Source organism: Tachypleus tridentatus, chromosome 10 (assembly GCF_004210375.1).
Source record: "Tachypleus tridentatus isolate NWPU-2018 chromosome 10, ASM421037v1, whole genome shotgun sequence".
In the NCBI taxonomy this organism is placed as follows: Eukaryota; Metazoa; Arthropoda; class Merostomata; order Xiphosura; family Limulidae; genus Tachypleus; species Tachypleus tridentatus.
Window position 1 is genome coordinate 65,692,332 of NC_134834.1, and position 22,797 is coordinate 65,715,128.

The 22,797-nt window shown below is 33.9% G+C and overlaps 1 protein-coding gene and 1 long non-coding RNA gene across 4 annotated transcripts in view; one reads left to right on the top strand and one right to left on the bottom strand.

The window, feature by feature from the left end:
• Window positions 1-22,797, top strand: part of LOC143229472 (uncharacterized) — a 108,314-nt gene that overhangs the window by 64,549 nt on the left and 20,968 nt on the right. For all 3 annotated transcript variants that reach the window (XR_013015897.1, XR_013015898.1, XR_013015899.1), the window contains exon 4: window positions 20,592-20,683. This is a non-coding gene — a long non-coding RNA (uncharacterized LOC143229472). The remainder of the gene's footprint in view (window positions 1-20,591; window positions 20,684-22,797) is intronic.
• Window positions 1-22,797, bottom strand: part of LOC143229471 (tachykinin-like peptides receptor 99D) — a 165,395-nt gene that overhangs the window by 11,683 nt on the left and 130,915 nt on the right. Inside the window, exons 3-5 of the mRNA XM_076461838.1 lie at window positions 8,323-8,538; window positions 5,040-5,190; window positions 4,166-4,362 (exon numbers count right to left, since the gene is read on the bottom strand). Coding sequence (XP_076317953.1) covers window positions 4,166-4,362; window positions 5,040-5,190; window positions 8,323-8,538 — 564 coding nt within the window. The remainder of the gene's footprint in view (window positions 1-4,165; window positions 4,363-5,039; window positions 5,191-8,322; window positions 8,539-22,797) is intronic.

Genomic DNA, 22,797 nt, shown 5'->3' on the forward strand with positions numbered 1-22,797 from the left:
ATCAGGAATCATGTAACAGGGATTAGGTTACTTTGGAGGTTGGCGATCGAATTTGTGGGCGTTTCATTATCTTTAATTAAACTTCACAGAAAGCGTTGAGAACAACTACGATGCTTTTCTTTTCATAAGTTCACTTAAATTACAGTCATGTACTCCAGAAGAAAATTCGGTACTTGGAAATTCAAATATGAGTTTTCTTGTACACGCTTTATCTGAAGAAATTGTAAGTGTTAATGTGGCGGTGTGTCGCTATATATGCAATATATATTTAATTGGTTCGTTTCGAATTTTTTACTGGAAGTCCAAATGTGGGTTTACTTGTATACAATTTATTTGAACAAACTGTACGTGTTGTTTTAGTAACGTGTCGCCTTTGGTGCTACGGTGTTATGATTAGCATCTACATATTTGGTTCATTTTGAATTTACTAACACTCAGTATATATTTGGTACTTCATCGTATGTGACACATGAGCTAGAATGTGAGGCCAGAGACTCCAAGATTGAAGCAGAGCTGTCTCTAATTTAGAAATGTTGGCCATGAAAAGGACAACTAATCAGCTGCACCCACCGCCTACTTTGCCACTTGTCAGTAAAACGTGCGCATGTCATGGATGATGAAAAGAATTATGCACTCTGTAGGCTACAACACAGAATGACATATGGACTTTAAAAGCAAAAAATAAAATATAATCACAAATGCAGAAGTTTGGCCTATTACTAAATAAGATGGACTGACAGATTTTGATTTATTTTCATAACTTAAGATAATACAAACATTTTTTGGAGTTGTCTTATTGATAGTATAATAAGATTGTTTTTAAACGTGGCTTTTATAGTTGTGTACGAAATTATATTCAATATATTTTGGACATCATTAAATCGAGGACTGTGATTCAGAGTTAGGGGCGCTCGACCCGCATTCTGAGGGTCGTAGGTTCAAATCTTTGTCCCACAAAACATGTTCATCTTTTCAGCCTTGGGCGCGTTATAAGATGACGGTCAATTTCACTATCCGTTGAAAAAATAGTACACCAAGAGTTGGAGGTGATGACTCGCTGCCTTCCCTTTAGTGCAGTGGTTCCCAACCTTTTTTATGCCCCGCACCCCTAAAAAAAATTAATATGTTCTCGCACCCCTCACAGTAATTATTTATTTAAGAATAAAAGTGAAGATGGCCAACATAAATGTCATCTCGCACCCCTGGTTGGGAACCACTGCTTTAGTGTTTGTTACATTGCAAAGTTAGGGACGGCTAGCGCAGATAGCCCTCGTTTAGCTTTGCGAGAATTTCACAAACAAACATCATCTTCGTTGACTCTTGGCGGACTGAATGTAACATACCCATTCCCTCAAAGTTTGAAGTTTGATTTATTTTTACTTCAACGCGACGTGAACCTTGGAACCCCTCCTCCAGACTTGCACGCTAACTATTAACCACGTTTGGCCCTGGTCTTTTGGATTCTCACCCTAGCACACTAATTACTAGGTAACGCCTAGCCCAAATTATATTAAAATTATCTGCAAAACTGCCAACAAACAACTGTAGAAATTTTTACATTTTTTTTACGCTTTACCCAACTTTACTGCTAACTCAAAAAGAATTTATCTGAGTTAAAACGTTCGATAACTTTGGATTACTCTTTCCTCAGAATATAGTACAATTAACCATAATATTATAATGTGTCCATGGCTGAAAGAGCAAACATGTTTGGATACTTGTTTCGATCCGCAACACGCTGGTTATTAGTCAAGCGCTCTTGTCACTAGGCCATGCCAATCCCTTGTTAGGAAGTATTCACCGTTATGTCTGCTCACGAACTTGTCTGTTTCGTATAGTTTTAATTCATTTGCGCATGCACTTCTTTTAGAATAGGACGTATATGTTTACAAAATATAACATAAAATGCATTTGTGTAACAATAATAAAAATGACGATTCGCTACAGTAAGAAGTTTGCTCTAGAGCCCCTGGCAGTTCTTAAAAACATATCAGTTTTTTGTGAATTAAAAGCTACATTCAACAGTTTTGGTAGGCTACTTATTTGAATAAATAAAATATGGAATTTGTAAAAATAATAAGAAATGTAGAGGAAATAAAAAATTATAACCGAGAGTGACAACTCAGTATAATATGTAAGGGTAAAATATTTAAGGACATATTTAAAATATTCATTATATATTAGTATAATGAGTTACTCTACTTTGCCTTACATTTTTTTCTCTTTACTTATGCTGCAGTAACGTTGTATTCCATTCAGATATTTATGTATAATTAATATACTTTATTACACGCGTAATTTAACGACATCGTGTGAGGATATTCTGTTTATTTTAAAACATAGCATATCACTACCGTTATTTCATATGTGTTTGAGTTGACAAATTTGATTTTAACAAGGCGTGAATAACATGAATACATATTTTGACCAAAGAGTAGAAAGGCTTGCTTTGACATTTAATACTTAGGCTATTGTTTGAATGCGAAAACGTTTGATTCTACAAAAGTCGCCGGGCGAAAAAATAATAATACTTTTACAAACTGTCCAGTTCTTACCCTTTTTAACACCGTAATTGTTGTTTTAGGGGTTGTTCACGAAACGTAGTCATTTATTTACGGGTAAATAAATGAAACAAATTGGTTTTTTTAAGATGAAATTAGAGTTTTCAGCTTCAAATAAGCAAAAGAACAAAATCTGATAAATTTTCTTGTGTGGGTAAGAAAAAAAATGTTACTTGTAATTCGGCAGCACTAACTAGTATTTTAGTTTTGGTTGTAGAATTCTATGTTACTGAATGACGCTTTATGTATGTGTAACGAAGAATATGGTCCGTGTAAATTTTGGCATGTTACATAATTTTTAATCAGCAAAAGAAATCTGAAGCCACTTTACTTAGACTACGTATCACGGCGTTAAGTGAAATCAGTACTCTTTTTTTTTTTTTTTTCAATCGTACCATTTCAGTCTTAATAATTGAGCCTGGCTTACAAAATGTGAAATGGACCAATTGTAAAATTGTTGCGAAATTATTATATCTGTGACGTTAGTAAAGGTGCAGAAATTAAAATGTAAATATGGGAAAGACAATGCCTATGTCTCTAGATCATACATGTAAGCCTTTCTCAGCAAACTTTGAAAAAACAACCGTCAAATACAATATTTTAATTATTATATGTGCATAATATAAAGAAATCAGCAGTATGAGAACATGATTCGTTCGATCTTGTATAACGTTGCATGGCAAGGGTAAAAAGGTCCTGCATGACCAAATGATTAGGGAGTTCGGCTTGTAATCTGAAGGTCTCAGGTTCGAATCCCCGTCACAACGAACATGCTTGCTTTTTCAGCCACGGAAGCGTTATTTTGTGATGGTCAATCCCACTATTCGTTGGTAAAAGAGTAGCCCTAGAGCTGACGCGCAGATAGCCCTCGTGTAGCTTTGAGCGAAATTAAGAAACATTTTTTTTTTTAATTTTATAACTTTTGTTCTTAATAAAAAGTATAAATATTAAATGAAACATCAAAGATCTTAATTATATACAACCTAACTTGGAACATAAAACTCAAAAACGTCTAACTCTTGTAACATTTCAAATATAGTTGTTTTTTTATTTTATTAATATATTTTGAAAATACTGTGGTAGTATAATATTCCTCGAAAACTTTTATTGAAATGAAAATTAAATATTAATTTGTGAAAAAGAAATTAAAACTTGCCTATTAAAAATTTTTATTACAAATTCAAATTTATGCATCTGCTAAGCGAATGACATTTTAGTAAAAAATTGAAGCATTTATATCTTTTGAAATAAAATTAGTTTCCCGATGAATCAGATGTAAGTTTACATACTTACAACTCCAAAAACCAGGGACTAGTTTTCTACGCTGAACAGAGCGTAGTTATTACATTTTGTGGCTCTGTGCTCAAACAAAATAAAATCACATTAAAAAAGTAAAGCATGTTTCAAAGAAAGCACAAAATAACCATATTCGTACCGCTAGTTGGACTAAGATACTAACCGTATTTATCACAACATTCTTACAGTATCCGTGAAAAGAACCCCATATTCTGTATAGAGATAAACTCACAGAGCATTTAATCGAATTTAGCGGTTCCTGGCAAATTAGAAATGAGTGCGATAGGTGATAGAGTTACGTTTCTTACCTACTGTTCATCCAGCAGTAAATAATAGGGTTGTACATTGAGTTAGACATGGCCAACCAATAGATACCAAGGTAGATATGCTGGACATTCCTGTAGCTGATGATTTCTCTGTGGTGGTGTGCCAGAAGAGGATAGATATGGTAAGGAAGCCAACACACGGCAAAGATAAACACCACAACGATCATCATCTTTACGATCTTTGAAAAGTGAAACATTGACCAATCACACACACGCACACACATATATACATATCATGGAAATGTGATGTAAAACATTTTATAACACTATTATTGTGCACCTTTACTTCTTTTGCTTCTACTGAATGTGTCATGTAAAATATACTTGTCACAGTGGACTGAGATAGCAATCGCATTCATTACAATAATTTCCACGTAATTTGAACCGAGATTCCTGCGGTGTTAATTATAATTATATCACTGAGCTTTAATTGAGATTCTAGTCTTATTTATTAAAATATTTCCACTGTAATTTGGACTGAGAACTGACCTTATTTATTACAATGTCCTCACTGAACCTTGAAAATCAAGCATAATTTTGAAAATTTTCTAAATAATAATTAATTTGATTTACAACCGAATTAAAATTCTCAGTTCGTAGTTAATTTCATTAATGGCCCATATAGGTCGTTCTTTATCTAACTTACTCTATTTTATTTCTGTACTATATACAGTCAACTAGGAAACAAAAACAGCTCCAATGCCACAATGGATTGGTAGTTAAAATAAGTCGTGCATTTTAAAGTCGATCGATTTTAATACAGTATAATACTAGCATAGCCTCTCTGGTTTACGTGGTACCTTAAAATAGAGAATCAAACTCCAAACTGTATAACTAAATAGTTTTATGAGCTTACCTTTCTCTTTGATTTGATGGCTTCCATCTGTGTGGCTGTACACTCTCCGATACTTTGACTACCCCAGAGTTCCTGTCCAACCCGGAAATAGGTAAATGTCATTGATGTGATGGGTAAGATATAGGCCAGGACCAGAATTACTACGTTATAACTAGGAGAAAACAACAGAAATCAGACGAAATGTAAATTGTCGTTTAACTTTAGTGACCATTAGTGTTGCATAATTTGTGTCAATAAACAAGAGAAACAGTGGTTGGGTAGACACTGTATTTTTGAGGTATTAAAATGTACATTACATTTATATAATTCTCACAATTGTTACTGCAATTTCGCATAGAAATGTGTGAGAGAAATTTGAATTATGTATTCTGTCTAACAAGGAAAGCTTATTTTACACATAAAGATATCGTAGGTCGTGTATGACACACATAGTATTGTGAATAGTTTTGCAGAAGGTTATGTGTGACACAGTTTTACATTTACCACAAAGTAGTTAGTGTGACACACATTTATGTCTTGAATTGTGTCCTACATGGGTTGTGTGAAACATAGTGTTATGAATTTGTTTTACAGTGGATCTTATGTGACGCATACACAGTTATGGAGTTGTTCTAATGTGGATCGTGTGATACGCACATAGTTTTGGTTGGGTCTATTCCACAGTAAATCGTAGGACAGACAGTAATGAATTTGTTCTGTGGTGGTTAGTGTGTCACATACACATATATTTATGAATCTGTTGCAGGATGAATAGTATATGACGCATAGACTATTATGAACTTGATTTACAGTGGACTGTATGTGAAACATAGACAGTTATGAATTTGTTTCATAGTTTATCATATTTGAATGATACATAGTTTTGAATCTGTTTTACAGTGATTTGTGTGACACGTATACTTACATTAAGATGTTTGAGGGTAGATAAATGGAAAATTATCTATTTTTAGTCTAAACGTTTACCTTGCTGGTGTATGCATGTTGCTATTTGAATTTTATTATCATTATCCGTAAAAGGGTATTACAGTGCTGAAGACGTTTGTCTACGTATGTAAACCTTATTCTTCTAGAACATGCAAGCTCCATCAACAATCTCTATTGGACTGTTACTCCTCCATTCTACTCTCATCCACTTTTCCAAATGGCTCTTTCTAATGATTAATCTATTACTCTTAACATTCGAGACGTCGAAAAAGGAATTCATTACGTTTCGCCTGTTCACGTAAAGTATTTTCTAAATCCCTGGAAGCATTGCATGCTATTTCATAGAATTTTAAATGGCCAAACTTAGCATATGATGTCCTTTAAGCCTGTTCTTGTTAAATATGTTTGTTTTTGGAAATAGTATTGTATACTGTTGGAATTTTAAGCAGACATGTCTGGTAAACTTTACGTCCGTATACGTAAGCGGAAAATTTTTGTGTTTTTTTTTCTTATAGCAGAGCCACATTGAGTTATCTGCATAGTCCACCTAGAGGAATTGAACCCCTGATTTTAGCGTTGTAAATCCGTAGATTTATTGCTATACCAGCGAGGGACGTAAGCGGAAAAACTCCAGATTAAAACATAAGTACGATTTTATTAAATAATTTGATTTTTGTCGATATGTATATAGCAAAATAAAATTCGAAATAAATCCATCAACATCTTTCAAACTGTGTAAAATTGCTGTTACATTTCTTTCATTATTTGTTATTTTTTGAATTTCGCGCAAAGCTAGCTATCTGCGCTAGCCGTCCCTAATTTAGCAGTGTAAGAAAGCTAGTCATCACCACCCACCTCCAACTCTTGGGCTACTCTTTTCACCATCGAATAGGGGAATTGACCGTCATATTATAATGCCCCCACGGCTGAAAGAGAGAGCATGTTTGGTGTGGTGCAGATTCGAACCCGCAGCCCTCGGATTACGAGTCGAACGACTTAACCCACCTGTCCATGCCGGGCCTACTTTTCTTTCGATTTTATTCAGTAAAAACTATTATTACATATGAAAAGAAAGAATAAATATAAACATTCTTTATCTCTACCCTTGGAATTTAACTTAAATGTCGAAACTTAACTTTTAATGTTTTGTATTTGAATACATAAGAGTTGATAATCCAACATTATGCTTGATTTGTTTTTTTATTCACTTGTTAGCACCAGATCACTTAAAATTAGGTTACGAGACAGGTTGGTTTCTCGTAATTACGTTTTATAAATGTGAAACAACATCAGGATAAAAAAGACAAAGAGTTAAATGATGATGAAATTTTTTTCATCACTAAAGAATATGAATAGATTACTCATATCTGGTATTCTACCATCCACTAAAGGCTTAAATAAAGACAAGACGGATAGAGCAGAGTACATATATAATCAGCAGAAAGGCAGCATTCGGAAATGAAGGGTAGTCCTTAGATATCTCTGGTAAACACAAGTTAACTTCTTTACTTTAAGCTTAACAGTGTTTTAGGTGTTCAAAGTGTCTTTTCACCTTCTCTAGCCCACGAATATTTGATCTTGAATAGAATTAACTATGGAAAGAGTAAACAACTCATGCAAAACATGGTAAACTACAAACAAGGTTAAAAAAAGTAAAATAAACTGCAGGGGGTGAATGGGAAATGTCAGGGTTAATATCTAGCGAGGACGTCAGATGGGGAGAGATGAATGAGGAAGTAATGAATTGGAAAATAACAGTTTGGAGTAAAGCTCATTAAGGGCTAGAAAGGACAATATTGGAAGACGCAAATGAAAAAAAATTTGATAAATAAATGAATTGAAAGAAGTAAATTATTGGTATGAAAATAAATCAAAGCAAATCAGATAAATGATTAATACAGTTATAGGAAATATGAGTGAAAAGAAAAACGAACAGTGAAATTACTACCAAAGTACAGAAAATAATAAAAAAGAAAACAAGAGATGTTTTGTTATTCAGTTATTTATTTTCTTTTAAAGGTATTGTAGGTCAAAGTTCACATTTACTATAAAAATATCACAGAAAAAAAACTAATCTTGAAAGGCCCACAATTCGTACTCAATCGGATAAGTTTTCTAATCTGCCAGACATGATAAGGTACCGTAAGGTTATTTCTGGGTTAACTCTGTTAAAGCAGTTCCCCCATTTAAACTAAACAACAATACTATAACGACTGTTTGTACCAAGGTTTTCCGTCAATATTCTCTTAAATATTTTAAACACTTTAGGGTTAAATATGTAACAAAAAATGTTTGAGCGAATGCAGTATGAGTCAACATTGAATATGATGTAATCACGTATCTAATCTTCTAGACTTACATATACTCAGTGTAACTTTGCGTGGTGGGTCCGTCTGGCCAAACCATGTAACAAATAACTCGGTAATCTCCGTTTGAATACTCTTCTTTCATGGTTGTAGAATAAAGTATATATGGCAGAGATAAGATACTGCTAGCAACCCATATCCACAGAGTGATGTTTAGAGTTGTTACTCGGGACATTCGGGGTTTCAATGGATGCATGATGGCCATATATCTGCGAGAGAAATTGAGTTCAAAATTTTCAGACAAACAAGTAGAAATAAAAATGTTTGTTGTTAAACAAGTTTGACATTTCATTACAATTGTTTGACATAAAAACTGGTAAAACCAAAAGGAGCATTCAGGCCTTGTGGAAGGCAATAGGAGAAAACTTCATCACAGATCTCTTGCTTTGGTCGACTTTATTAACCCATAATAATTTCCTCTCAATTTTTTATGTTATTTCTTCCACTTTCTATGGATTAGAATACTCTGAGTTATAAGATTCTTTAACACTTTGGTTCCCACACAACCCACTGGTGGGTCGTGATAGTCTTCCAGTAAGACCCACACGACCCACCAGTGAGTCGAGCTGTATTTTTTTTAAAGGGTTACTTATTGGCTGGGTCACAACGGCTACATAAACACTCTTCCTAAAAAAAGTAATTGTAAAATGACTAATGGTATCCTGGAAAATATCGGTAAAATAGGCTTGGCAGCCAACGTGTTAAAGCGTATAACTATGCTTCAGAAATTAATAAAAACGAAAAAGAATTGTTGAAGCCGTATCGCTATTGCGCTGTTGTCCTTTTTGTTTGTTTGAATCCGAACTTCGCGCAAAATTACGTAAGAGTGGTTTGCGTTAGCCGTCCTTTATGAACCCAGCATGGCGAGGGGATTAAGGCACTCGACTCGTAATCCGAAGGAGGCGGGTTCGAATCCCCTCACACCAAATATGCTCGCCCTTTCAGCCGTGGAGCGTTATAACGTGACAGTCAATCTCATTATTTGTTGGTAAAAGAGTAGCCCAAGAATTGGCGGTGGGTGGTGATGACTAGCTGCCTTCCCCTAGTCTTACACTGTTAAATTAAGTGCGGCTAACGCAGATAGCCCTCGTGTAGCTTTGCGCGAAATTTAAAACAAAGCGTCCCTAATTCTGAGCTAGTAGCCTAAAGGAAAGGCAGATAGTTAACATCATTCATCGCAAATTCATGGGCTGTTATAATAAAATAATAGAATTTCATTCCATTAAAGTAAATCACCCGTGTCTTCAAAGTGCGCATCGTATTTTTGGGGGAACAGGAAACGAATTATAGATCATCAGGGCCACGACGTATGCTAACCACTTGACAACTCTCGGGTCTGTAAAACACGATGAAAATTTTGGAATAATTCTGGGAATATTAACTAAGGGTATGAGTCAACTCTTTCATATTAGTGGTAGAAAATTTACGTGTGTTGAAATTGAAATGTTATCCATTCTCGTTATTAGAGAGAACTATATAAATTTATTAAGTCTCATGTGTTAATAGCCATATTTATTTCTTAATCCTTTTATCATTTATAGGAATAATCTCAAGTATATATATATATATCAGTAGTTTTAGTATCGTAAATTATATTAATGACAAATAGATGATCAAATTAGCACAACATAAAGATAATGAAATTAAGACAAATTAAACCCAAAACTTTCACAGTGAGTCTAAAAACAAATTGTCTATCACTAGTTATTATTACCAGTAAATCGTTTACCACTGTGATAGCGGTAAGTCTTCGGATTTACAACGCTAAAAAATAAGGGGTTCGATTCCCCTCGGTGAACACAGCAGATAGCCCGATATGGCTTTGCTACCAGAAAAACACACACAAACCATTAAGTCACAATGCAAAAAGGCTGTGATGATAGTTTCCAAAAGCGTTGGGGATATTCAGTGTATCAGATGTGATACAAACACAGATGTCGAACTAGTTAGCAGCCAGGAAGAACCAATGGTTAAGGCTGAGCCTTTAAACTCACAACGTCTCAACTCTTATTGCCTTGCGCTATCTGGAGTCAGTTGTAGAAAGCAGTCAGTCCTGATCTTTAAAAGTAATAAAGCTTTGTAATAGAAATAAACCAACCTACATTTATACATTTTTAAGTCTCGCAACCTCTAACCTTTTCAATAAGTATTACAAAATGTTCTTAAACGATGTTAAGTAAGGCAACCGTCTTAATATTTAGGTCTAAAAATAATCTTGCAGTAGAAATGAACAAACTTATTTCCACTTTTGTAAGCTTGAAATTTCGCACAAAGCTACAGGAGGGCTATCTGGGCTACCCGTCCCTGATTCAGCAGCTGGTCATCACTAATATTTGACTACTCTTTTACAAACGAACTTGATAATCACATTATAACACCTCAATGGCTGAAAGGGCAAGCATGTTTAATTGGACAAGAATTCGAACCCGCAACTCTCAGATTGCGAGTCGAGTGCCCTAACCACGTGGTCATGTCAAAATACTTTTGGAAAGCCTCCAAACCTCTACCCTTTTAAAATTATTACAAATGACATTCAATGGTGGTAAGTAGATATATAAACCAACGCTTTTCTTTCTTTTTATATGAAAATGTCTCTTAATTGTGTGTATATATATTTATATATAAACATTCTCATATTTGTGTATATACCATGAAATAAAATGAAAACGTTTAAAATTGTTTAAAACCTTCTATTATGATAAATGTAAAACAAATAATTCTGGTTATTTTGTTGAATTTCACGTAAACGTTTTCGAGGGATATCTGCGTTAATATCCCATAACACAGGCCTGCGATGATTTACTTGTCTTGAAATGTTTACATATGCTACGATAATTTCTGTACGCTTAATCCGAAATTGATATCCATTTGTCTTCATCACGTCAAATCCTTTCACAAAAAGTCATATGTACTTTTATATAAGTGAATCATTTTCACTGAAATCGGGTCACATTTTGTTACACTTAAAATGTTGACAACCACTAGCTAAAGATTTTTCTAGACCAATCGCGACGTGAGAGTCACCGATCGTTCTAGAACTCAAACATCATAATAAAAAAAAATTCATTGTTGCAAACAAAACAATAATTTGATTTGAATTAGAGTTTTTTTTCTTCCCGATTTGTAACAAAATCCTTACCTAATAGGAAATAAATGAATATTATTTTTAAATGAAGTTTAAATTCGCGGGCCTTTGTAATTTAAAAGTGATAAACTAGGAGGACGATAACTACTCACAACACCAACTGCCATACATTGCGCTTTTCGTTTACTAACTAAAAAGGGACTGACCGTGGCATTATAACGCCTCTCGACTGAAAGGGGTAGCATGTTTGTTAAAAAGGTTTCTAACCTACAACTCGAAGATTGTGAGTCGAGCTGCCTACCTATGAGGTTATGCTAGGCTCGAATAAATAAATAAAACAAAGATATATAAAACCATAAATATCCGTTTCGTATTTACAAGGATTCTCGTCAGTTTCCGAAGTAAGACGTTTTTTATAAGAATGACAAATTTTCTCTCGCTTTTGACTTTAAAGTTTTAATATTATTAGAAGTTTTTCTACATATTAGACAATCTAACATTCAGTGTGGTTTAAATTTATTAAAAATATTTTTTCACCAGAATAACAAAATAGAAGTATTTCAGAAAAAGGTTCTAGTAATGCCTAACATTTTGCCATAATACACTTATTAATATGTTTATTAAGAAACAATGGACTTTTTATTTTTTACGTAAAACTTGCGTACATTTAATCTTAAACATTTTTTTGTTTCCCCCATTATATTTATTTACAAAGAAACACAAAGCATCACATAAATAAGATTATATGAATTAACAACTTAGGCTGGATTTTATGAAAAATACTTTTACCCGTTAAAACTTATAATTTCCCCCAAAAGGTGTCAAACGTTTGAATGAATCGCCTGTTTTCTACCACTTGACTGTTGTCAAGTATTGTGTTCTCTGACAGTCAGTTAGTCAGTAGACAATAAAAAGGGACTCTTAACTTTGCAATTTGTACTATCGTGACGTTAGTAAAACGTGCGCATGTCATGAATGATGAAAAGAATGTAGGCTACAACACAGAATGACATATGGACTTCAAAAGCAAAAAATAAAAATATTTGTTACTCTTAATTTTAGATTTATTTACTTTTGAAACAGGACACTTTCAGAAACTCTGTGGAAGTACATCTAGTATTTTTACTGTATGTGTGTAATATAACTACAAATGCGGAAGTTTAGCTTATTACTGAATAAGGTGGATTGACAAATTTCTTTGATTTATTTCCGTGACTTAAGATAGTGCAAACATTTTTTGGAAGGTTGTCTTATTGATAGTATAATAAGATTGTTTTTAAACGTGGCGTTTAAAGTTGTGTACGAAATTCTATCCAATTTTCTGGAGATCATTAAATCGAGGACTGTAATTCAGGGTTAGAGGCGCTCGCCCCGCAGTCTGAGGGTTGTGGGCTCGAATCTCTGTCCCACAAAACATGCTCATCCTTTCAGCCTTAGGCGTGCTATATTATGAGGTCAAACGCATTATTTGTTAGTAAAAAGTAGCCAAAGAGTTGGCGGTGAGTTTTAATGATTAGCTGCCTTTCCTTTAGTCTTTCAATGTTACATTAGGGACGGCTAGCGCAGATAGCCCACGTGTAGCTTTGCGCGAAATTCAAATCATAAAATGGGTAATTAAGAACGAGGTAATTTTGTTCAATTTTTCTTTTTATGATAATTATTATTTTAAGGTTTAAGTCTTATTGTAGATTATTGTTACTTTGTTTATAAAGGTATCACATTTCTTAACAAATCTCTTGAACTGTAACTGAGAACAGCACCATATTGTGAGAAAGCACAACTGGAAAATATTTTATTATCATTACCTTTTATTATGGCACAGATTTTTGGTTTTTGAGATTATTTTTGATAATATAAAACAAATTAACCCTAATATTGAGTTTACTTTTGAAATGAGAAATTTAGATTATCTTTTCTAGATATAAGAATATATAAACAAAAAGATGACGATAAGTCTAAAACGGATTTATATTACAAGACTACTAATCACAGCACTATTTAGATTTTAAAAGTAACCACCTTGGACATAATGAATTAAATATCCCACTTAGTCACGCTTAAAGAGTTTCATTTTTTCTTCTTATCGTAGAAGTTCAACAACAACAAAGATTGAAAGAGTAAAAATCTTATCTTAAGAAATGTAATAGATAAAGGTTGTTAGCTTAGCTGCCTTTAAATAGAAAATTAACAATAACTGAAAAAATAACATAAAATAACAAAAAAATATTCCTTTCCAAATTACCCATCGTCCTTAATTTAAACTTAATAATATTCAAAAAAGGAAAGAATTTCGGAAAAAAAAACTTTGAAAGTCACAAGTATACAAACCATATTAACAATAAGACAATACAGAAATGTACATACTATCTTAAATCAGTTTGTCGACATTAAGCGCAAACCTACACAATGGGATATTTTTGCTGTGCCCACCATGAGTATCAAAACGCACTTTCTAGAGTTATAAGGCTTCAAATTTCTTTGATTTATTTCTCTACTTTAAGGTCCCCTTTCGCACCGGCTCAGCGGCAAATCTTTTCCTGTAATGAATGAAATTGTTATATTTATAGGAAAGGTTATATTACATACTGTATACTGTAGGCCCTACTATGGGGGAAGAGGAACTATTTTTCATAACTTCTTGATTTAGTTGTAAATCATGTCATGTTATTTATATATTAGCTTGTAATTCTTGTAGGCAAACAATAAATACATGTATCGTTGAAAGTACTATATCTTATAAGAAACTTGTCTTCCAAATATTTTCGTTCTGGTATTCTTACGAAAACTACATTGTTAACAAATTTTAAACAACTAAGTGTTATTTATTTTAACATACATAGGAAGTTTGAAACATATGTATGTAAAGCTTTAAGGTAAATAAATACGGGAAGTTTTGTCATTGTTATGTAGCCTCAGAAAATGGTGTCTTACTTTGGAAAGTGAAGGGTATTCTTGAAGCTACGAAACCTGTATTATGACATTTTATATGTGTATATATATATATGCTTTTATTTATTTAATTTAATTATTTTAAATTAATTATGACAAAAGGTTTTATTTCTTGAAAAAAATTGTTTTATTTTATTATTTTTTTCATCAAAATAAAATTAGATCCTGGTGTGTGTGTGTGTATATTGTTAATAAAAATAGAATTAGTTGTAGTCTCTAAGTGTGTACCCCGCTAGTACAGCGATAACTCTCCGGATTTACAAAGCTATATTCCCCTCGAAGGACTCAGCAGATGGCCTGATGTGGGTTTACTATAAGAAAAGCACAAACACTATATATACATGTGTGTGTATCTTTTTAACAAAATGTCAAAGTTGTCAAACTTCCGTGTTTTAAATTTAAAAAAAATTAAATCTCTTTAGCAACGTTTCTACCTTATTAGGTCTGCATAAATCGTTACTGTTGATAGACTTATAAAGAACTTCACATTAAAAATGTCAAGTTTCACGAGAAGAATTAAAGCATAAAATTTTTAAAGTGAGAATAGACTTGATTGAGCAACGTTCTCTTATACTGTTGTAAATAAAACTGAAAAATAAATAAACTACTTCAAGTATGGAAACATTATGAATTGTTTATTTGTGCTTTTTGCGAAAAAGATAAAACAATGGCATCAGAATCCAATAAAAACGTTTAATATATAATTTTACTGGAATATGTTTTGTGTGTTTTTTTTTTTATAGTAAAGCCACATTGGGCTATCTGCTGAGTCCACCGAGGAAAATCGAGCCCCTGATTTTAGCGTTTTAAATCCGTAGACTTACCACTGAACCAACGGGGGACTTACTGGAATATGTGAAAACTGTAACAGTTTGACTGCTGTTTTAGTGTTCTTGTTTAACTGATACCAATCCACAGAAGAATATATTATTTACAAAAGTATACTAATACCAACATACAAAAACACATATTTAAAAGCATTCACTGATGCCAACCAAGTGAGAGGGCCCGGCAGGGCCAGGTGACTAAGGCGCTCGACTCTTAATCTGAGGGTCGAGGGTTGGAATCCCAGTTACACCAAACATGCTCGCCCTTTCAGCCGTGGGGGCGTTATAACGTTACGGTCAATCCCACTATTTTTTGGTAAAAGTGTAGTCCAAGAGTTGGCGGTGGGTGGTGATGACTAGTTGCCTTCCCTGTAGTCTTACACTGCTAAATTAGTGTAGCTTTACGTGAAATTAAAAAAAAACAATTCTGCAGATAGTTAATCAGAGCTCTATATTAATTAATTGTCACTAGCAACCTCAACACCAACACTCATGAGATATAATGTAGCCAAAACTATTAAACTTAACAGATATGTTTAGATGTTTGTTTTGGAATTTCGCACAAAGCTACTCGAGGGCTATCTGTGCTAGCCGTCCTTAATTTAGCAGTGTAAGACTAGAGGGAAGGCAACTAGTCATCACCACTCACCGCCAACTCTTGGGCTACTTTTATACCAACGAAAAGTGGGATTGACTGTCACATTATAACGCCCCCACAGCTGGGAGGGCGAGCATGTTTGGTGCGATTCGGGCGCGAACCCGCGACCCTCAGATTACGAAGCGCACGCCTTAACGCGCTAGGCCATGCCAGGCCCTAATATGTTTAGAAAAAAACAACAACCTAAATGATATCCACATAATAGGTTTTGTCATATTGTTTTATATCTATTGTAGTAAATTATGTTAAAGGGTGGTTAAGGTAAGATACAAAAAAACTTTCTGCAATGTTATAAAACTCCATAGACAAAAAGTTTCGTAGCAAACTGTTGTGTACCAAATTTTGTACTTGATAGTTTTGTGTAGTTATATAATATCTACACAACATGCATAAGTAATATGTAAAGTACATAGTGTGCTATTTTTTTTAACAAACACCTCATGTTTTATGTCTAGATATCCAGAACAGAATGAACGTGTTGTTATGCAAAGTTTATCTGACATATTATTCGGCTGCTGTGTGTATTTTAACATAAATCTGAAGTCAGTGTAACATTATATTGCTTCCCATTCGGATTTTTCTTTCCTGAAGAACGTGACTGTTCATAAAACTTGCTTTTTTGAATGGAAATTTAAATAGTAGAGGCGGAAACCCGTGTTTAAATGCCACTTCAGTCACAGTACTACAGTTTTTTTATGGCGATATTGGGTAACGCTGTATCAATAAGAATTTGACATCAAAACTCCTCTTCAATTTAGTTCTTACTTCTTTCTTTAATCTCTTTTTATACTAACCTCTCTGTTTTATTTTTTCACGAAAACGAAAGGCACTAAGAACTTGGCACTATTTTATGCGGATGTACGCCTTGAGCCGCATATAAAAGCACAACAGTCACAGTAGACTTAGTATACTGATATGGTTTAATGTTGTGTTAATTAGTGCCTCTACCATATTGGGGGCAGAATGCTAACTTCAATAGGTAAGTTTCCTTTTCCTTACCCCCATATGGTAGTGCCTTATTTTTTATTTTTATCTTTTTCTTATTCTTATTTTAACTTGGGAGAGCAGTCACCTTCCCACAACTGTCTGCAGACAGTGAAGGGTGATATAGATGTGGGACTTTGTGAGCTTTAATTTCAGTGAGTTTTGTTTTCCCTTTAAATAGTATGGTTATAATATATATATATATATACATTGTTTTCTGTAGGTTGGCATCAGTGGGAGGTTTTTTGTGTGTATACGTTTCTCATTTGGTTAGTTTGGCTTGTTTTGAATTTTTCACAAAGCTACATGAGGGCTATCTTCGCTAGCCGTCCCTAATTTAGCAGTGTAAGACTATAGGGAAGGCAGCTAGTCATCACCACCAACTCTTGGGCTACTCTTTTACCAACGAATAGTGGGATTGATCGTCACATTATAACACCCCCACGACTGAAAGGGCGAGCATGTTTGATGTAACCGGGATTCGAACCCGTGACTTTCATATTAACAGTCGAGTGCCTTAACCACCTGGCCATGCCGGGCTCTCTCACTAGGTTGTTATCAGTGGATGATTTTGAAATGTGTTTTTGTATGTTGCTATTAGTGGACATTTGCAAATAAGATACTCTTCTGCAGATTGGTATCAGTTAAACATGAACACTAAAACAGCAGTCAAATTGCTACAGTCTTCACATGCTCCAGTAAACAGTATCTTTAAGTGGATATCGGGTTTTAAACACATGGATGACCGATAGCAAAGGTATTTCTGTTCCAACGTCTGTAGGCCGTTCGAAGTAACTACTGTGAAGTATTTTTCACTATCACACATCAACAGTGTTCACCTAATCCTTCATCTCAGTTAAATCATTTTTACCACTTACTCACCAACATTCCCGAATTTTGTGAAACAACTTCTCTGATTTTATCAACTATCGATATATTTTACTTCCTTACATACATTTCCTTCTTTCCCAAGTCATGCTAAAGCATTACGCAATTTCTGACAATACCATAGCTTATATCGTCCAGGACAATCAGTGGCTTCAACTGATTCTAATCCTATCTTAAAGTTTATATCGCTTTTCAACACTTCTGTGAGCTGATACCATTATCCAAAGCTCTTGAAAGGCTGCCAGCATATGCACAGAATATTAAACATCTTTTCCTGCAATCGTAAAGTGCACCTTTTTGATTCTGAAGAGTATGAATTACAGACTCCTGCTTTTCTTTGGATTGAATATTGAACCTCATTCTAGCCTAGGCCATTTTTAATTGAAACTATGCGAATTTGTTTGTTGTCTTAAGCAATACTGGATGTAAAACTTAAAAACATGAGTACATTGCTTTCATCTTTTAAATGACATGCGCGCTGCCATCGTATAACGTCTATCACCATCGCATTCAACGGGGTAGGAATGGCATATCCAGTTGGTATTCCTGTCTCTAGTTTGTGGTGTATGTTCTTATCGCAAACTTCCAACAGTACTGTTCAACCAGAAATTAAATATAAACCTATAACTCGAGCGCTTTCGAAAGCGCTAGAGTTATAGGGTTTCTATTTAATTTCTATCAAGACTTCTTGAGCCTACGTGTTTTTCTAACAACAGTACTGCTGAACCAAATACTCTTTCCCTTATCCAGAGAATTCTATTGTGAAGTACATAAACTTGTGCAAAACAGTTCTTTTGGCATTTGTAAAGTGTAACAAAAAAAAAACATCCGCACACCCTCATTCTGCTTATCATTGTGCATCCCAAATCACCTGTGCATGTTCAAAATAATCGGGAGGACTACAACTTCAGCTTTTTGCACTGATACGACCAGAAGTGTAATAGTCATCAGGAAGTTAGAGAGCTGTTAAGATAGCATATCAAAACATTCACATTGAGTAAAAACACAAGGTGGAACTGTTCTCTATAAAAACTTTCTTCTCTTCTGGATAAAAACATTTTAATCTACATACACAGCACAATCAGAAATACGTTCATTCGTGACGCCAATGTGAGAATTTACACTGCACCTTCAACTTTTTTGAGCAGTATTTGAATAGCTTATAAGAAAGTCTGTTTCACCTGCACGCGCCTTCTTCACAACTTTACACTAATCCTTTTTGTTTATGTATATATATATGATTATTTCGGTAGGTTGGAATTAGTTGTAAATTTGTATATACATATTCTAAGTATCAGTATGATTGCATTGTTCTCGTATTTTGAGAGTTTTATATCATAACGCAGTCAATAAAATTATTTTCTGATTCTCACATTTTTCATTGTGTTGCTTATAGGTATACACACAAATAAGTCTGTAATAACTTTATTTTATAACATTATATAAATCTATAATACATATGTTAACGATTTGCAGGTTTATTGTTTGTTTATTTATTTCCTTTTCTAACGGAAACTTAATTACATGGTATGTGTGTTTTTCTTATAGTAAAGCCACATCGGGCTATCTGCTCAGCTCACCGAGGGGAATCGAACCCCTGATTTTAGCGTTGTAAATCCGTAGACATACCGCTGTACTAGCGGGAGGCATTACGTGGTATAGTTCCAATAGTTTGATATTTTCAGCAGTTTGCTTATAATCTATACTCAAACTTCAACTTTGTTCTTGTGCGTAGAAATATTATATGTAGAGTTTTCAAATATAATATGGGATTTGTGCGCGTTTGGGAAATAATCAGACATCCAAGTCATATTGAGAGTATGATATATTTTAGTTTTGTTCCACATGGTTAATAAAACGTCATTTCTTTAATACGATGCCGACTTCTGTGCGAAACGGATGATGATTTGTTTCAATACTATATAACACTTTGATTTTAATATTCTTTTATATAAGCTTTCTAATCGAATTCAAGATAGCTTTCATCAAAGAAATCTCATATGTTGCCATAACAACCATGTTTCTTATTAGTACAGGAAAATTTAGCGAATGCTTACAGGTAAATGTGACGTCCATAGTATATCGTACACCGAAAACAAAAATCTACACTAGAAGAAATAACAGAAATATATGTTAATTTCTACATACTTGGCTCGTATCTAGATGCTGTTTTTATCGAATTAACACGAACCATTTTTAGTATTCATAAAACTACGTTAATCTGAATAGAATTTCAATGATTTATAGCATTTCTTGAAATAAACTGTGTATCGCTTTAGCGTCCAATGGTCCTAAGTTTACCCTTAGTTGTTTGTTTTTTTGTCCTAACTCATTCCCACCAGCTGGTTATCTCATGCTATACGTTTTTGAGAGACGTTGTTTAGTTATTTATAAACAAACTAAAGAATATAATTTTTATTATTATTATGTTTAATTGGTAATCAGAAACCTACGTACATTACATTATCAGTTTATGCGGCGAGCTTGCTCTGAGAAATTTAAATGGACCAGAGCTGTTTCATCAAAATCAAACATACTTGTAACTGAAAATCAGGCAGCATTCGAAAGAAAACACGTTTACCGTGCAAGTTATTCTTGATAAGAAACTGACGACTGCTTGACATAGTACAGGATATCTTCATTGACAGTTAGCAAGTAAAAGGATATTGTTGATAGTTTTGAGAGCATTTGTTTTCAAGTTAGATTATTGTTGTTGTTTTTTTTATATTTGAACTGATATGAATTTTACGTCACATTTTTATTTACCAATATTGCTTGGTCTCAGTTATTAAATTGATACAGTTATTCTGACGTGCATGTAATTATATTCTTCGAAGAATCTCAGCACGTAAGATTTTATTTTTTTAACAGTCAGATGTTTGTGACTACAGAAGAAATGGATGAAATACTGCTTTTACAGAATGTGACTAAGGGAAAATTGAAGTCAGTATAATCTATAAAAGGTCAGTAGTGATGTGAAAGTGATTTCTGGAGGTTAACCTTGTTTTAGACCATAGTTTTTGTGAAAGAATACTTAATTTCTAATTGTTTTCTACCTCAAATTTGTGACTAAAAACTATTTATAAAAGGCTTTACATAAGTAGTTGATACTAGTATTATATAACCAACGGGGAATCTGTACACTTTGTGTTGATATAAAATGCATTCCAGTGTAGTATTCTGCACACAAGAAATACCTAGATGATATAGGTTCAAATATATTACTCTTGTCTTCTTGTAATGTATATGTGATTTCTTATATCAAAGCCACATCGCGCTATCTGCTGTGTCCACCAAAGGGAATCGAAACCCTGATTTTAAGATTGTAAATACGAAGACTTACCACTGTCCCATTGAAGAACCTTCTTGTAGTACGCTTCACGTCAAATATCTTTTTGTCGCAAACATTTAATACATCTCCCTGTATGCGCTTCTGTGTGCAGGAATTATACGTTTTATCCATGACATATAATGTTTAACACATAATACAACACCAAGAAAGAGAAGAAATTCCATTTCTGATGAGATCAGTTTACTGGGCTTTTGTGTTTTTTACCACACATTCATTATGACAGATACAGAGGTAACAACTTTTATTTTATTGTAAGGTTACAATATTTAAAGATGAATATATATTGTTATCTAACAAAGGCTTCAGCAGAAAACGTACTTGAGTGAATTACTCATACACTGCTGAAAGAATACTTGAAAGTAATTTTACACCAGATTTTGTTTTGGAGAAATATTGATGTCAGATTGGTACAGATTATATTGTTAGATATACACGACTGTTTAATATTAGTGTTATTTATTTTATGTAGTGTAATCATTAAAGTAAGTTATTTTTGGAAGCTATAGTTACGGCAAGTTTGCTTACGTAACTGTTTACGAATTGCCCCCCGCTAGTACAGCGGTATGTCTCCGGATTTACAACGCTAAAATCAGGGGTTCGATTCCCCTCGGTGGGCCGAGCAGATAGCCCTTTGTGGCTTAGCTATAAGAAAAACACGTTTACGAATCATTTGTTGCGTAGTTCAGTTGTAAATTTACGTCATGTTATTCGAACCTTTTGCAATTTTCTTGTTGCTTTAATTCAGTATTTTTACATCATAGTGTGCCGTGGTATGTGGAAAGTTCTAAGTATATATATATATATAGGCAATCAGGTTAATGCGAGAAAGTTAAGTTAGTGAAAGTGAAATTAAAAGTGGAAAAGTGAAGTTAAATTGTGTATGAGTTTAGCAGTAACAGGTGATTTCAAAGTGACTATCACAACTTGTATTGTAATAATCGATATAAAGAAAAATAATTTATCTTATCAAAAGATGTTTCAATGTAGTAGAACATGCCTGTATGGACTCTGACGAAAAAGAAATAATTACTTAAATCTCTGGCTACAACAACGGTGGTTAATTGTTATAATGGCAGTTTTAAAGTATAATAATCGCAGATTGTATTGTAATAGCAGAATATACAAGAATAATTCGCCATATAAAATGGGTTCTAAAATAACTGAATCTGTCTGTGCGTACTTTTAACAAAAGAGAGTTTGTTTTGAATTTCGCACAAAACTACTCGAGGGCTATCTGCGCTAGCCGTCCGTAATTTAGCAACGTAAGACTAAAGGGAAGGCAGCTAGTCATCACCACCCACCGCCAACTCTTGGGCTACCCTTTTACCAATGAATAGTGGGATTGACCGTCAAATTATAACGCCCCCACGGCTGAAAGGGCGAGCATGTTTGTCGCGACCGGGATGCGAAGCAGCGACCCTCAGATTACGAGTCGCACGCTTTAACACGCTTGGCCATGCCGGGCTGTAATGTAAAGAACTGCGCTCTCTGTAAGGCCTGACGTATATGAAATTATCACATAAAGTCCAATTTTAAAACCTAATGAGAAGCAAGAAATGTTAGATAAATGAAACTGATATATTTTCAAATTATATTTTAATTTCTCAAAACTTTGAAAAGATAGAAAGAACTATGAAAGTGTTCTTTTATGGCATTTTGAGTGCAAAGGGATCCTGGAAAGTAATATAGTAATGAAATCAAAATGTACGCGAATCGTATTGTTTG